General features: G+C 36.9%; 3 protein-coding genes across 3 annotated transcripts; 1 reads left to right on the top strand and 2 right to left on the bottom strand.

Moving 5' to 3' along the window:
- Nucleotides 1–4: 4 nt before the first annotated feature.
- On the top strand, nucleotides 5–2,708 carry MONOS_6028 (putative Wnt-binding factor required for Wnt secretion). The gene is made up of 6 exons (XM_067876227.1): nucleotides 5–141; nucleotides 232–363; nucleotides 433–648; nucleotides 703–954; nucleotides 1,023–1,210; nucleotides 1,372–2,708. Exons 1-6 carry the CDS (start codon nucleotides 25–27, stop codon nucleotides 2,027–2,029), a joined length of 1,563 nt encoding a protein of 520 aa, XP_067736208.1. The 5' UTR covers nucleotides 5–24; the 3' UTR covers nucleotides 2,030–2,708.
- Nucleotides 2,709–3,417: 709 nt separating this feature from the next.
- MONOS_6029 (uncharacterized protein) lies at nucleotides 3,418–4,044 on the bottom strand (the record flags this gene model as incomplete). The annotated part of the gene is made up of 1 exon (XM_067876228.1): nucleotides 3,418–4,044. The coding sequence occupies one exon, from the start codon at nucleotides 4,042–4,044 to the stop codon at nucleotides 3,418–3,420; it is 627 nt and encodes a 208-aa protein (XP_067736207.1).
- A 5,050-nt stretch (nucleotides 4,045–9,094) lies between these two features.
- MONOS_6030 (uncharacterized protein) lies at nucleotides 9,095–16,753 on the bottom strand (the record flags this gene model as incomplete). Its single annotated transcript, XM_067876230.1, has 1 exon — nucleotides 9,095–16,753. The coding sequence occupies one exon, from the start codon at nucleotides 16,751–16,753 to the stop codon at nucleotides 9,095–9,097; it is 7,659 nt and encodes a 2,552-aa protein (XP_067736206.1).
- Between the last annotated feature and the right edge of the window lie 945 nt (nucleotides 16,754–17,698).

Raw genomic sequence — 17,698 nt, 5'->3', positions numbered from 1 at the left:
AAATGGGTATGATCTCTAATAAAAATGTCCGAGCAGAATCGTGGAGCAAAGAGACCATATTCAACTCAATGCTTTGAAACAAAGTTTTTCAATCACTGTGGATTGATATTATCCATTGTCATTAGCTTGATATATATTTTCGTATGTTTTTTGCTTTGTGTTATGTACATTGAGAACATTTCATTTTGTTTTAAAAATGAATGCAATGTTTCGACAATGGTCAATACATAGGCGCTTTCATTCTCAACTTTTGCAATAAAAAGAATTTATGATGTCAGAACTACATCGACGTGGAGATGTCCTCCAGGAACAACAGATTTTGATTCAGCAATCTGCAGTGGAGGAGATTTACGATTATTTAACGTTTGCGCATACGAAATTGATTCAATAGATAACGAGTATTAACTTTAATGAAATTAAATTTCAATTTAGGAAACAAAACCAATAAATTATTCATCTCATTATTCTCGTTCAAATTGGCTTTTCACTAGCTTTGGAATGATTCCAACACACAAAGATCAAAATATTGGATTTAACATTCTTTTGAAAATCACTTTTAACATTACAAACTACAAAACTCAAAAAACTGAAACGTACAGTCAATCACATGTTGTAAGCTGTAATGTTGGATCTGTAAACTGTTCTGAAGTATATATAATTCTAATATTTGCATTTATTAAAAATTTATTGTTCTTTTTGTAGATTACACTTTACACAGGCCAACCAGGAGATTATGATTTGTCTATTCTTTTTTATAGCGCTCAAGCTGAAGTCAAAGATGCTGTTTATGAAGCAGTTGGAGACATTTATATGGTGCAAACATATAGTAGCGAGCTTTACACTTACTTCCAAATTATATATCGTTACGTACAGTTGTTTATTACATGCATATTGTTTGGATGGTTTATTTACATGTTTTTCAGCCATACAGAAAAGAAAACAGTGGAGCAAATAGTCTGCCATCCTTTTTTTATTGAATATTTTTGTGTTAATCAAATAATGTTTTTCTTATTTGAACATAGTGGCTGGTGTTCTACGTGATCTTCGATATCTTATTTGATAATCCAATTTTCTTCTTATCTGTCACTTTGAAATCAATCGTGGTTTCTGTATTTGACTGCATTTTCTCCTCACTCTTCTTGTCGTTTTCAATGGTATTTATTCTCACATTGCTCGGAGGATTTATCACAAGAAAAACCACATTCAAAGGGTTTGCAATGAATATAATTGTTTTTCTTTCTTTATTTATCTTTGAAAAAATATTTTTTAAATGAAAATCGAATATATTTCAAACAAAAATTTTAACTTCTTGCGACTCTCATCATTTTCATTTTTTTTATTCAACAAATCTGTGCTTGGAAACTGGTTCAGTTTTGTGCTTCCTCGGATGATATATGCAGGCATCTTCTACATCTTCTACCAGATTCTGTCGATCACTGAGATTTCTGATCCTGTTGTTGAGCGATATCTGAACGAGACATATGCACAGACCGCCATTGCCATCGTGTCGCTCGTTTTGGTGCTGATCTGGGCGATGTGGTTCCTATACACCTGCATCCGGTGCTTTGTTGTATCTCGCCAGCATCCGCGTGCCATCAAAGGACGTTACAGGGTGTTTGTCATTTACGTCATCGTAGTCTGTGCAATGTTCATGACGTGTCTGATCGGAAGCCCGTTTCTTGGTGGGCGCGGCCGAGCCATCATGTCTCTTGCGTCGCACTGCATAGCTGCGGTGTTTGGGTGGATGCTGATGATCTGGCTGGCACCGACCTCTGCTGAGCGTGTGACATCAACAACACTACACGGAGCACTCAACCCGAAAGCAGGAACGAGGGCACAGGAAATGAGCTCCATCGATACTGATGGAAGCAGCGAGATCGGAGAAGGCGGGGATGCTGGGAGCAGTGTCGGATCATCACTTATCCAGAACGAGGAAGAGATAGAAGAGGTGCAGGAAGGACTGGAAGGAAGGGTTGAGGAGCATGAAGGATTGAGCGTAGTGAACGTTGAAGACAAAGGCGAAGAGTAAAGCGGGAGATGTTCGATCGCTTAGGAAAGTTGAACAAGAGAATGCCATCTATTTGAGGATTGAGATAATAATCAATATTAATACAATGTCAGCTCCGAATATGTGGCTTTTTCTTTTTTTGATTGCGTTTTAAGTGTGTTTCATGTCAAAGGTTTTCCATTTTTAAGGGTATTATTTATTAGTTTTTTTCGTCTTTTGTCAATCTTTTCTTCTCAAGATTCTAAAAATAATGAGTCAATCTTCAATTTAATGGGGGAGGCAACTTCAGTTCGCTTTCAATTCAATTTAAATTTTCGGCCAATCTTTTTTCTGGTATTCTGACATCCTAAGAGTTGAATTTTTTCTGTTTCTTCTTTTCTATGTACCACATTTGCTTATCTTTGCATCTAACCAAATTCTGTGCTTTTCTGTTTAATGTTTGGACAATTTATCAGCAAAAAATGCTGAAAACAAAGGAAATAGACCGTAATTTACAGATATTTTAAAGAATGTAGTTTTTTTTCTCGCATTGATTTTCTGAGGTTTTGTGTGCAACAATGTTTTCGATCTTCTTAATATATATTTTCTCGTTTCTATTCTTTTTGCTTTATATCGATATTTTTTATTAATCGTTTTAAACATTTCTTTTGATTTCTCTCGTTTTTTCACAAATTTTCCAAACAAAGCATGTCAATAATTATCTCGTTTTTATATTTCTCTTGTTTTTTGATTCCAAGCTATGTTCTTCATTTTTTAGCGTATAAGTTGAAGAACAATAAATATAAAGTATCCGATTAAAAATCACGTTGATAACTATTGACTTGTCGTAATTGAACGATATTATTTTATCCATACAAAGAATTGAAAGATAGAATATTATCAAAGCCTTGTTGCTTATGGTCAGTTATTTATGGGGAACCTTTTTTTTTATTGGGACCTTTTTTTTGTTATGAAAAAAAATTAAATAAAAATTAAAAAAACACAAATGACGAATCCAATTTAAGTATTTCTTTTCTTTTTCCCTTTTTTCTTTCAATTCCATTGATTTCTTCCTTTTCATTTTCATGATCATCTTCTTTCACTTCAAATTTTCTTTTTATTTTTTTCATTTCAACTAAAGACTTTAACTCATTATCTTCTTTTTGCTTTTCTTTTTTCATTTCTTCAGTAGAATTCTTATTATCAACAACTTTTTCTTCGTTTTCTTCTTTTTCTTCTTTTTCTTCTTTTTCAACTTTTTCAACTTTTTCTTCTTCTTTAATTCCCAAATGTTCACTCCAATCATTCAGAAGCTTCTCATCAGTAATTAACTTGCCATAGAAATCGAATCTGTTTGAATGTGATGAAGGTTGATATTCTGATGCTTCTTTAAGCTTCATGAGAATCGGTCCAGATTCGTTATGAAGAACTCAACTCGGTTCGAAGGTTTTTTTTATAACAGCAGGTGAGAGGGCGGAATGAATTGCTTGAGGGAGAACATCCACAAGAGCTGTTATTTTTGATGAAGATGTTAAAGAAGATAAAAGATCATATTTTGTTTGCAGTTTTGTTTTGAGAACAACAAAGACTCCTCTGTCAAGAGGCTGTGCGATATGTGTGCTGTGAGGAATGAAGGTGACGACGTCGATATTTTCTTTTTGAAATTCTCTCCAGATTGTTGGATCTGCGCGAGAAATGTGTGAGTCGATGAGAAGCAAGCAGCAAGAGTTTTCCAGTGACATACGCTTTCTGCGATCGATAATTCCTTGAAGGAGTATTGTGAGCGCGTTCTTTTTGAATTGATTGCAGCCCATCCAACCACTTCCGTTCGGCCAGATATCCAGAGTCTGCGACAGCAGCGGTTTCATTTCATCAGGAAGACTCTTGCGAGGCCATAGAATCACAGAAGGAAGTGCAAATCCATCAGCAGCCACAGCAGCAACAAGAGAAGAATTCGCAATTTTCGTTGGTTCTTTGCGAAGTCCTGGACTTTTATTTTTTTGATGAACCACACTTAGCTTTGAATTGGTTGGGACTCTTAGTGATGACTCATCCATGTTGAATATCAGTTCTTTGCAGTATTCATTTTTTTCATGTTAGCCGTCCAGCAATGAATACCAGGGCTGCAGAACACTTTGGCACGACACTACAATGCAATTAACATCAATGTTTTTCGGTGAACTTCTCTTCAGCTCGGGATGGCGCTTCACAAATTGGTTAGAGGTTCCCATTGAAACGTTAATGTTTGGGGCGTCTTCGTCATCTTTATTATTAATCACATTATCCGTCTAATATATTTATTTGAATTATTAATTATTTAAGAACAACAAACCAGTTCGCGAACCTACCGAATAGGCAAACAGCTTCCAGATCTTGATTCAATGATAATTTCATCCAGCACAATTTGTTCTTTGTCTCCTATCACAAATCACGGTCTTCCAACTTTTAAAACCAGCCTTTTGCTTCTCAGCGCCCGAACAGTATTTTTGATCCTTTTGCGTGAGAATTCCATGGAGCTAATTGCGTCTGTGATCCTGACAATTCCATCCACCACTATGCGTGCCGTCAGTTCCAGCTGATTGTCTGTCATTCTGTAATCGAAAGATATCATCGCACCACGTAATTTCCTTTGTCCAGCAATTTTCTTTTGTTCCACAGCAATTTTCATTTTTTTATTATGGTAATGATCTGAAGTCCAATTTATTAATTTATAAATTTCAATTTAAATTAAAATTTTCTATTTTCATTGAAATTTAATTTTTATTTACATTCAATACGAATTAAAATGGTTTCACACCCCTTGTTACCCACCTATTTAATTATTTTTTTCGATGGAAGGGATTAACCCCCACATCTCCTTCCCATTGGAAATAGGCTTCGTATTCAAATGTAATTATCCTAATTTTCAGGGTTTGCTTATATACTGATAATGTTAATTAATATATAAAAAGTGGGAATATTAATTATCTATTTTAAAATTTTGGCGCCGTTAAAAAAAAGGTCCCGATAAATAACTGACCCAATATCACGAGATTTGTTTTTCATTTGTGCGTTTCGATACTTCTCTGCACTTTCCAAAAACGACTTTTTATCAACCTTGGAACGTCATTTTTTCGTATAGAGACTTTGTTCCACCTCCATTAACAGATTTCATACATTTATAACCAATTCACTGTTCCCCTCATAGTTTTATTCACAATGGAAGAATAGTTCTGAATCATCATTGAGTAATAGCAATTGGGTTTTCATTTGTCATTCAATCAAAGATAAATAATTTTCCACTTACTTCGATGGTTCTTTTTATACCTCTGTGACATGACAAGAGAAAATTGAAAAAATGACAAAATGACTGACAAGATATTTATGACTTGTCAAAAAGGGTTATTTATAATTATTTCATAATTCTTAATTACTATAATAATTAATTTAAAAATCTTCATGAAATAATTCTTATTATTTTGCAAAAATTAAAATTAAAATAAAATGATCAGGTTCCCAATATTTATTTTATTTGACACGAAATGTCAGTTGAGGAATATTTTTGTCACAATTTGTCATTGACAGTCACTGACGGTCACTGACAAAAGAGAAAAAACGACAAGATATTACAGATGCTATCAACAAATCTTTTCCATTGCTTTGAAAAGTCTTTGGAAGTTTTAGCAATAGTTTATTTTATATTAATTTTTAAATTTTTTTTTCTTTTTTCTTTCTTTTTTTCTTTTTCTTTCTTTCTTTTTTTTTTTTTGTGACAGACGAGGCTTCAAGTAATTTGTCAGGTCACAGAGGTATAGTTCTTTTTTATTGTTGCTTTTTTTGGAAAATGAGGCTATTTTTACTAACAATTTCATCTGCATTCTCTACTTCACTCATAAAATAACTGATGATGACAATAACAATTTCTTCGCTGTTTGTCAATCTCATTTTAATGACGGATCATAAGAAGGTGATTGAGGCAGTTTTGAATGAAGTGTGAAATTCTGCTCTTGTTTCATAGAAGAGGAATCAGTTAACGACTTTTTGAAAATGAAGGTGGCACAAATTGATTTTCATCAGAGAAGAAGAAGGGGAAGAAGAAAGTTCTTTCAAAAACTTCATTTCTTCCTCTTCTCAAATCTTCCGAGAATTTTTCAAATAGCTCCATTTTGGTTGCCTTTTTATTCTCTTCTTCCATTTCATCATCCTCTTGCATTATCAATCGATATAAAATGTCAATAAAGAATTGGAAACTTTCATTTACCATCCTATCTTCCATCGTTGATCGCAGGATCCTCTCCAAAAAGAGATCAACCGCTCCGCCTTTCAGCAAGTCTTCAACCCTCACAGCTCTGAATTTTGCTGCAGTTCTCAATAAATAATTGCATTCATCGAGAATGTCTGGGCTATGATCCTTTGCTGCTCTGAACATCTGAACAACGCTGCCAATTAGCGTACAGTATTCTTTATCCCACAGTTGGCATGAGTAAAAGATATGCCTCAATGCTTGTAGCCATCTTATTAAAACAAGCTCTCCTTTTTCTCCTTTTTCTTCTTTTGACTCTTTCTTTCTCCTCCTATCTGCGAATCTTGAAAGCTCTTTTAGTTCTCTTGTTGCTTCTTTCACCATATGCAGCTCATTCAAAATAGTATCTTGCAAACTATTATCTTTGAATAACATCTTTATTAAAAATTCACAAGCAGATTGATACGCCAGGCGTGTCAGATTGTGTTGCTCCTGATGATATTGAATGTTCTCTTTGATTTCATTCAAATATAGTTATTTATCAATATCCTAATCAAAAAATGAGAAAGAAATTCAAAAATGTTAAAAGTGAAGTTACAGGTACCCACACATCAATTTCTTCAATGTAACTCAGGGTCAAAAGAGCTAGCTCCACTTCTTTTTGAATGTCTTTGTTTTCCTCTTTGTTCGATGCAACTTTCAGAAGACAGGGCACACAAATTGAATGTAATTTCGATGAAGGGAAGATACTGTGCGTCAGATAGCATTCACAAAGGTCAACAAGTAGTTTTTCATTCTTTTCTTCCTTTTTCTTTTCTTCTTCAATGATCATCTCCTCAAATCTTTTGTTCAATGAAGATTTTTCAAAGATATAATCAAAAGTTCTTTTCAGCACATTGCAATAACCAATATGCTTCAACAACAAAATCGCATTTTCCAAATTCATTTTCCTTTCTTCGAGCATTTTGTCAATTTTGTTGAGTAGTTCTTTTGTGAAGACAGTTTTTAACTCGGGATTATTCATTTCACAATATTTTCATTCATTTCAACGATTTTCTGCTTTTGCTCATCCTCGTTGCAACATCCAAGTACGTCGAGCAATTCTTCGAAAATAATTGAAATAAAAAGGAATTGAGCTTTCAAATAACAGAAAATGAACAGACTCCAAAACTTATCAACAATGCTCATTCTATAAATAATTTGTTCAGGATCCAAGATATTCATTGTCTAATCCAGTTGTTTCTACTCAATAAAAAACAGTTTTTGATAAAAAGTTCAATGAAACTGCAGAATTCTGGTGAATGGGGCAGAATTAAAATTCTTTTGTTCCTGTTGATCGAACCAACAATTCAAATTGAAGAAATCGAAACAACTATTTTTGAAAAAAATCCAACTGCTTAAAAAACTGCTTTTGTATTTATTATACGTCCATATCATTTCCACTATTTTGTCTTAAATGAGCGCATTTTTTTGCATGTATCGAAATAATATTCTTTTAATTTTCATAAAAGAATATGAAAGAACTGGAGCAATTGAGGTATGAAGTATTTGCACATATGAATCTTGAAGAATTAGCTTTTTGATAATCTTTGAATTTTTCTTCGACAATGGGCAGAGAAGAAAAGGAACTCATTATTGAGGAATCGAAAAAAGAATCCACAGCAATGGGAAAATAGGAACAAGAAGGAAGCAAAGCAATGAGTTTTTAAAGTGATAGAAAATCGAGTTTCAAACTCTTCAGATTAATGAGGAGCGAAAAGAAAAGAATTCTGATGCAATAAAGACATTAATAACGACTAATTATTTGTATTTTCTGGTTTGTTCTGTCGTAGCAATTGCTTGTTTGTTTTTTGTTGTTGATTGGTTTGTTTTTGAAATGTCAGTGGGAGTATTTGTGCTTTTTGAGTGTTGGCCAGATGTGTGATTTGGATTTTGTCCTCTTCATTCATTCATTCATTCATCCATTCATTTTTTTTTCAAACTTTTTCTTTTCTTTTCTTTTCTTTTGTGAATCATCCGATGCATCTGTTTGTGATATTGTTATTCTTTATGTTGCAAGGCTAACATGGCTCTTTCGAAATTGAGTTTGGTGCTGTTTCCGTTTTCGTGTTGCTTCCTGGGCAAGCACACAAAGTGAGTGTTCTTGCTGAGCGAGCGCTTTGACATTTTCTTTGCCAAAGAGAATGGTGTGCACTCAATCGTTTTTATTGATAGAAAAATTCGCATTTTATTCGTTTGCTTTTCTTTTTCTCAGAAAGACAGAGAATTGTGACAGAAACGCAATTTTTGCTTTTTTCTTTTTGGCACCTGTTTGTGTGTTTTTTCCACATAGAAGTGCAAATGCCCTGATTTGTTTATTTTAGAGAGAGAGAGCGCGCGACAACGGAAGTGATGTGAAGAGCGCACATGGATGGGAACAGGACAATGAAATGGGGATGAAAATGGCTTGAAAACCACAACATCTGTGAATGAAGAAAAACGCCGAATACAAAGCGAGTACAAAACAAACAAACAAACAAACACAAAATGGAAGGATGCAAAAAGCTACACGGCCGCAGCTTGGCGAGCCTGGTCCTCATAATAACAACAAAATCGGCGCTGGCAAAATGAAAACGGAAAACAGATGGAAGCATTTCCAAAAAAAAGACAAGAAAGCAATAAATAAATAAAACGACTGTTACGTTTGACAAGAGGCACAGAATGAGATGCAGTCTGCGCTATCGTCATTTGTGAGCATCTATCTTGTCTGCGTCATTTCCGCTTTATTTGAACTGCAGACGTGACTTTTTCGCTTGCCAGCTTCCAAGGATGTCTTTGGGATGTGGAAGGGCTGGGGGAGAGCTGGATGGAAAAAGACAGGGCATGTTCAGCTGCTCGGAGAAGGATCAGGAGGGGGCAGCGGGATATTCGGTGAAGGTTGTTGCGGAATAGGAGGCAGATTGATCGGAGGAGCAGTTGAGGTGCAAGGGGTGGTAACAATAGAGGGCATCGGAAGCTGTGAGGCTGGGAGCGCCGCCAGGAAAGTGTTGGACGAACTGGCGCTGGAGCTGGGCAGGGCTGGGGCGGGCATCTGGATTTTGGGAAAGGCAGGCGTTGATGGTTTGGGCGAAGGCGGAGCAGCCTGCCGCGCCCAGATCTGGCTTTTCGCCATTTGCTATCTTCTGGCCGGCAGTCTCGGCCTCGTACTCACCAAACGGGATCTGGAGCGTCACACACTCCCACAGCATCATCCCGATGGAGAATGCCACAGACTTCTGTGTTGCCCCCATCTTCTTGTTGATCAGGAGCTCAGGCGCCTTCCACCTCAAACACTCTTTTTTGAAGCTATCTTCTTCCTCAAATGCAGATGAGGGCAGAGAGTCTCTATCGTTTCTGCCATCATCGTCATCATCATCGCTTGCAGATGTGACAACAGTTGATGAAGAGATGGAAGATGTGTCAGAATCATCAGAAGAGAAATCTGAATGGAGGGCGATGCAGATGACCATGTGCTCGGAGAACAGCACGATGTGGGGGCTGAGGTTTGGCAGAGAGGGAAGATCGTCCTCCCCGTCTTCGAAGGAGAAGAGCGCCCCACCAGCCACCCAGAACAGGATTTGGGCAGCTGTCTGCTCCCTCTCCCGCAGAGTGCCAATCGCCATCTCTTTCTTCTCATTCTTTCCGTGCAGCAGCATGAACAGCGAATCCCTCAGATCCACAATCAGCTTCTCATGCGGTGACGAACAAGCCATCGCATCCACGAGATTCGACATCGATGAGGTGGTTGGACACAGATCCTCCCCTCGAACAAATGTGGATTCTGTGTCTGAAGTGCCTGTGGTTGAAGTGGATGAAATGGATGGTGATGGAGTTCGCTTTCTTATCTCTTCTTCCTCCTCCTTTTCTAATGCCCAATCAGGGATCTTGTCTGAGTCTCTTCCCAGGATGTACTCAGTTGATCCACTCTCGGAGAGAAGATGCTCTGATGACTCTGAGTGTCCCAGGCTTTTCTCATACACCCTCTTTTTGATCCTTTCTTCATTCTTCTTCTCAGCCTCCCTCTCTGCCCTCCTCCACTGCTCCTCGGGAGACATCTCCATCGTCACCATCTCGAATGCCTTCGGATCCTTTTTGATGTTGTCATTCACAATTTCCTCCAATTCTTCTGATCGTTCCTTTGCTTTCTTCCATCGAACTACAAAAGCAATTGCAATTATGAGAACAATCAACAATGTGACAACAAGGACAATTACAATAATAGGCCACAATGTTCTTTCTTTCTTTCCTCCTTTCACAATGTTCCCATCTGAATTTTTCTGAAGTTCAGTTCCATTCTTTATCATAACGCAATCCGTATATAGAGGGCTTTTTTTGAATCCATATTTTAGTCTTACAAGCACTTCTGCCTCATCTTCTGCTTCTTTGATTAAACTTGACCCTACCATCCCTTCAGCTTCTTTCTCAGTCAAATACCCTTCTTCTCTAAGCTCGTACGTTTCAATAAGCTTTTCTTCACCTTTTGAGCTTATCACCTGAAATGATAGATTGCATGGATGGAGCATCTTTCCGAAAAATCTCAGTTTTATCCATTCTCCGAAATCTTCTGTCTTAATATCCTCAAGAATTGGTGTAAATAGAGCCCATCCCTTTTCAAATCCAGAGCCAGCGAGATTGCAGCCATCGTTAATTATCCATTGTAATTTGTTATCATTTGCTGTTCCTCCTTCCTTCGTATCAACCAATCCCAACTTCTGTGCATTGAAGCACAAAATGTTCCTGCGTGCCGATGAATATCCCTCTTCGCGCGCGTTATTTCCTGCAAATTCCCCCTTTTCTATCGTTACACTTCCTTCAGACAATGACAATCCGCCTTTTTGTGAGTTTTCTATTTTTGCTTCTTTCAAAAACACATCACTGCTTGAAAAATCCACCAAAGAACCATTCCATTTGCAAATAGCATCTGATTTTGAATTCTGAACATTCAAATTTGCCTCAGAACTGAATCCATCAAATGAACAAAAACTGATTGTAACATTTTTGCAAAGGCTGATCAAGGCAATGGATCCTTTTTCTGAACGAGAAATGCAATTCCTAAACGAGCAATTCTCCATTGATAATTCCAGTGCTTCAATATCGTTGACCATAATAGAAGATGTCATATCCGAAGAAGTTGTAATATTTTCAAAAAACAAACAAGACAATATTGCCTTTGAATCATTTGAAAACGCAAATTCGCAACAAGTTCCTTCTTGTAACTGTATTCGAGAAATATTCAAACTACGCACACCCACCACGAGAGCATTTTTTAAAGCAAGCAACGACTTTTGACTTGCAATATCATGAACGATGTTGTCTTCAATTCTGGCTTCAGCATTTGGAGAAATGAGAATCATCGGTCTGGCCAAACAGAGAAATGAAAACTCGCAGTTTTCCAATAATAAGCTACCACAATCAACAGATATAATATTGAAGTTTAAATCGTTTTTCACAATGATCGAATCATTTGGTTCAACTGAAAAAAGCAAAAACGAAATCGTCAATGTTCCATTCATCTGTCCAATTAAAGCGTTGGCATCAGAACAAAACGAGGGGTGAAAAATAAATAAAATGTATTCCAATTTGACGATGTCGTATGAGGCGATTAAAGGACTATTCTCGCATTCTATTTTTTCGTCCAAATGAATAATTACTTTTTCAGGCTGATCTAAAGACCGAATTAAAACGCTTTTAATGGAAGTTGCAGACTGCAAATTTGTTTCCTCTACGATCAATAATTGAGAATATTTAGTTGGAATTACATGGGAAATGCCTGTATCCAACGAAGTGCACGGGCCGCTCAGACTACCGCATTGTCTGTTATTTGTGTTATTACTCGAAACGCCGGAAACAAAAATTGTTTCGCTTCTGAACAAAATAACTTTTGGAAGTAAGTCTTGTTCATCTTCGTTAAATTCTCTGGTACAGCCCCATATCGAGAGCTCTTTGCTGCTCAGACTTCGAAAATCAAGCAGGAACTGTTCCTCAACAATTTGAGTTTCGATGTTTTGGCATTTTATAAAAAGGTCAAAGCCACGATATGCTCTGTTTCCAGATAATGTTATATTAGAAAATACAAATTGCAAAGGCTGATTTTCGTTGGTTTTTCCGATTAGAAACATTCCGCCTCCTCTGCCCACATATGAAACAAAACATTCTACAATTGTGGAATTGGCACAAACAATCTTAAAGTTCTCATGGAGCTCCAGCAGCATGCAACCACCTTTTTGTGAAACAGTCGAACCACAATCTTGGAACGTTGAGTTTGCAATAGTTACAATGTTATTTCTTCGTTTTCCTGCCTGGATGACAGACGGATTATCAGAGAAATTTTGGTGGATACGAAGAAATGCGCATAAAGAAAAGTAAATGTTGCAGTTTTCTTCTTCAACGAAATTGGAATGATCATTTTCGACTTCATCGCTCAAAATGAATGCACTTTTCGAAGAAAGTTTAACATCTTCAATATTCGCATTTTGTATCTCAACGAAAGCAGAAGGAGAAAAATCGAAAAGAGGAACCGACGAAGAAATGGCAGTGAATGAGGTCTGACAAAGAGTCAACCATCCTTTTTTGACCACAAAAAGCTCAAACTGAAGCGATGTCGAATCCGCTTCGAGCTGTACAAATTCACATTCTTCAATTGTTAAATGACTCATATCTTGTTCTAGTGAAAAAAAGGCAATTGCTTCATTACTAAAAGCGTTCGGGAATTCGATGTTGACTGATTTGATTGAAGAATGAGCTTCAACACCAATCACGTTGTGCGCATTGCCATCCAACGCTCGTTCGCAAACTAAATGCGACACAACATCTCCTACAGAAGCAACATTTGTGGCATTCAAAATAACTTCACAATTCAGAATTGCTTCGTCAATTATTGAAAGAGTTTTATTCTCTTTTCCTGCAATTCTCTGAAGCGAATACCCGAATGAATGGCACGGATATTCTTCAAATCCGCAAACAATCACATCAACGCCATCAGATTTCACAAATAACGAAGAGTCCAATATCTTCAAAAAGAATTGTAAAGGAATTGCATGTTCTTCATCTTCTCCGTCATATCCCCCTAATGACTCTTTTGTAAGCGAATCCATCATGCTGGCAACAAATGGTAAAGCTTCATTTGTGATGCTTCGTGACAAATTAACGGCTTTGATGAAAACATCATTGCCATATTTTGCTTTGTTTGGAGCTTGTAGAGGAAAGAGTGGAGCAGAAATGCAAAAGCAGGAATTTGAAGAGACAAGATTGAAGTATATTCCACCTCCGTACCCAGAAGTTTGATCTCCATTTGGCGCGATACAATTGCTAAATTGACACTCGCTTATGAAAACAGATGAATGCTCATCTATTGAACAGAACACTCCGCCACCTCCGGCATCTTTTTCTTCGACGCTGCATTTGTCAAAATTGCATTTGCTAACTTTTGTGCTTCGAAGTTCAGATTCAACACTGTTACTCCAGACGAAATGAAGGCAACCTCCGCTCCCTTTCACCCTGGAAATTGTTGAAAAATTGCATTCTGTGATATTAATTTCATCACTGTTTGCAGCACTAATCAAATTTCCAGTTGAAATTTTAAGTGATTCAAAGTTACAGAAGCTCATTTGTATTGAAGCATCACCGTTCGATCCATTCACAGAAAAAACAGAACCTGTGTTGACAGTTCCATGATAATATTGGAATTCAGATATGAGAAGCTTCCCTCCTTCAACGCTTCCGAAAACAAAAGAGATGTATTCTTCTTTCAACTGGATGGCACACTTATTCAAACTCAGTGTATCTGAAAGGCATGAAAATATCAATGAATGAGATGTTAGGTTTTGTGGAAGCGAAAAGGTTATTCCTTCAAAGGATGTTGACTTTTGAGATGATATCAAAGCGTTTCTTTTGTTGATTGCTGTATCCGTGATTTGGCAAGTTATTGAATCTTCAATGCTGCCAATTGCATACTCTTTCTGAGAGAAGAGAAGCTCTTCTTGAATGCAAAAGGAAGGATGCAAAATCAAATTTGTTGTTATATTGGCAAAGCGTTGTTTCATTGCAGCTGAGATGGACGAACAAGGATATGTTTCACTTCCGCAACTAGAAAAGTCCCAAGCTCCAGTTCCACCAACATAAATGATAGACGAATAATTGTCCCACAGATAAAGCACCAAAGGAATTGAAAAAGCGTTGTTGCTTGTTGACAGCTCGTATCCATTGAGGCGAGTGAAATCGTTTAAATCGGGATTGAAAGAAATGGAATCATTGCTTAAAACTTGAAAAAGATCATCGGCAACAAGAAAGAGATCCTTTCCTTTTGTGCCTTGGCATTGATCAAAGAGCAAGTCATTTAGAACAAATGACGAAGCATTCGATCCAATTTGCAAGAAAAGTCCTCCACCACATCCAGCATTTGTCACAGTGGTAGCTGTTGCAACACACTTTGCTATGGAAGTTAAAAGTTGCTCTGAGTTCGTGTTCACACAATGCTTTGGAGCTAAAGAACTTGCATTTCTAATGAAAAAAGAAGAAGCTCCACTCGTTGCTATCCACAGACCTCCTCCGTCTCCATTCAAACTCTTGCACTCGGAAATGGTGCCTCCAATTATATCTATTTTTCCTCCTTCTTCCAAAGTGCACATGATTGAACCACCTTTTGAGCTTTTCTTTTCAAAGCCAGTGATTGTGTTGTTTGTAAGCTCTACCATGAAAGGAGTATTTGCGAAGATTGCTCCAAGCGAGAGATCTTGATATTCCAGAGAATCTGTTGAAGCACTTAACATCGAATTCATCAGCCTGAATGTGACCTTACTTGAAACAGAAAAGATATGAGATGATAATCTTGACGACACTTTTTCTATGTGAAAAGAAGAGAAAGAACAGACTGAATTTTGACCATTTAAAACAAACAATGGATTACTTCCTAAAAACAAGGATATTGTTTTAAACAAAGAAACGTTGAGGAATCCTGCATCCATTTCTAGAAACGAAAAGGTCATGACGGAGTCAGGATCTTTTGTGCTGATTGAACAAGAAATGATCTCAAGAAGAGGAGATGATGACTTCATGAACAATTGATGAAATGGTAGCTCGGCTGGAAGAGCGAACTTCAAGGTTGTTAGGTGTGTGATCGACGAGATGCTGATCAATGAGTTAGAATTTTCATTCATTTCGTCTGCTATATCAAGTCCGCAAGATTCACATGCACCTTGAATTATATGTTCATTTTGTTCGATTCTAACATTTTCGGAAAGAGTAACCATATCATTGAAAACAACATACTTGTCTCCAGATTGACGAGTTAGTGCATAATTCAAAGACGAACATGGAAACTGTTCGAAACCGCAAAGAGGATGATTCAATGCATCATTCTTTGCCACAGTAATATTTTGTGGTTGATCAAGAAGATACACACACAATGGAATAGGCACAGATGTTGCTTCATTATCAAATCCTCTGATTGTGCTGAAAGTGCTGTTCCAAGGTATTTTCAACAATATTTGGCCGCTTGTGGAAGTGGCTTGAAGATCTGGAGATTGAACGAACAAATCGTATCCCCATTTTGCAACATTATTGTTGAACAATGAGAAAACAGAAAATTCAACTTGAAAATTGCACAATTTTAGGAAAACGCCACCACCTCTTCCAACTGATGATGATGCATAGCAGTTCTGAATTGTTCCTTCTTCAATTTTTAGGTGACATGGGCTATTCAAAGAAATGCGCATGGCACCGCCATCAACAGAAGATTGACTTCCGCATCCGTCAATGAAACATTTTTTAAGAGCAATGTTTGCGGTTGTAGTTGAAGAATCGATAAGTGCAGCACCTTGAGAGGTTCGAATAATATTTTCAAATGTTGTTTCAAGCAATGAAATCGACAAAATTTCTGTCTGTGACAAATATATGAAAGACGTTGATGAAAAAAAACGAGTCCATCCAACATTTTCCATTGTTAATGATCCAGCAACGATTCTTATCATTTCAGTTTTGAAAGATGTGTCAGAAGAATGTGAATTATCAGTTGATATATTTGTGTTTTTCAGATTGATTGCACCTGAACTGGAAATGCAGCATATTCGCGATTCTCTATTGTTATTTATTGAAGAGTCATGAATAACTCTTATATGATTAACATCAAGCGATCCGGTTGACACACTGAAAAGAGACACGTCTGATTCAGCGAACATGGTTTGTATTTCTGCTCCGCTTTCAGTTGGCCCACTTAAAATGTATTGATTGTTAAGGATTTTAATGGGATGTGTCTCAGAGATTGTACCTTCCATCATATTGATATTCACAACAACTCCAGGAATAAGCCGTGAGACACAAAAACTGATTGATTCACAGGGATATGCTTCGAAAAATCCACAGCTGAAAGAATCTTTTGCATTTGATTGCACAATCGAAGATGCAACATATCTGATTGAATCATATTCGCAGGAAAGATAATTGCTTAAGTCTTGACCATCAGAACGGCAAGCAACTCTATTTATTGTGTTTCTTGTTGTTTTGCACGAGCTATCAATGTGATTATTCATTGAACTTTGAAAGCAGATGTCATGTCCAAACTTTTCAGCTTTGTTATTTTGAAAAAAGCAGAAATACAAAAGGGTTCCATTATTTTCTTTTATTATTTGAATTGTAATCCCTCCTCCACATCCTTCTGAATAACAATTTTTGAAGAGGCAGTTGCGAAGCTCAACTTTACCAGTATTATTCCAAATGCAAACTCCTCCGCCATCTCCATCGTTAGTATTATGGCAACTGTTATTTATGAACGCACAATCAACGATGCAATCCTTTGTTTTTGTTTTGGAATTGAAGATAAAGACTGCACCCCCATCATTCCCTGACCATCCTTCTTGAAAGCAACAATTCTGAATAAATGGCTGAATATTTAAGTTGTCGCATTCTATTCCAGCCCCTCCATAATTTGATGATGATTCGCAACTACATCCCAGAAAAACTGAATCAAATACAAGACACTCAGCAATGCTGAGAGCATATATTGCTCCACCTCGCTTGCCTGTTGCGTTGCATCTTTCGAATGAAGAATTGATAATTTCAAGAACTGCAGTAGTATTATCATGAACAAAAAGCGCTCCTCCGCTTTCTGCAGAGCATCCAATCCATTCACAATTGCTGAAATTCAACGATGAGGATGATTCATTTCTATTTTGTGATATTAATGAATTGTCAATCCTTTCACCGAGAATAAAAGAAGAATTAAAGCAAATGAAAGCATTTGAGTTTTGTGTTCCACACACAATTACACTTTCAAGAGCATTCACAGAACGTGTAACAACGCTGTTTGAGAGCGCGCTGCTTTTCGTAAATGATTTTTCATTTGAGCATGTGTTACGAGTCACCGATTGTGATACGTTATGGAACTTGCATTTATCCACAAAGATGCTTTGAGCATTCCCGCTCCACATTAAATTTGAATTAAAAGGAGTTCTCCAATTGTAGAACGAAGATTCTTC

Source organism: Monocercomonoides exilis (assembly GCF_001643675.1).
Source record: "Monocercomonoides exilis strain PA203 chromosome Unknown scaffold1-2713096, whole genome shotgun sequence".
Classification (NCBI taxonomy): Eukaryota; Preaxostyla; order Oxymonadida; family Polymastigidae; genus Monocercomonoides; species Monocercomonoides exilis.
This window is presented reverse-complemented; position numbering and strand designations above follow the sequence as displayed.

What these genes read in the sequence shown, in the direction of transcription:
- MONOS_6028 (XM_067876227.1), top strand. Translation starts at nt 25, where the DNA reads ATGTCCGAGCAGAATCGTGGAGCAAAGAGACCATATTCAACTCAATGC. An exon ending in AGAAAACAGTGGAGCAAATA is followed by an intron (nt 955 to 1,022) that starts GTCTGCCATCCT and finishes ATTTGAACATAG; the next exon opens with TGGCTGGTGTTCTACGTGAT. An exon ending in AGAAAAACCACATTCAAAGG is followed by an intron (nt 1,211 to 1,371) that starts GTTTGCAATGAA and finishes AAACTGGTTCAG; the next exon opens with TTTTGTGCTTCCTCGGATGA.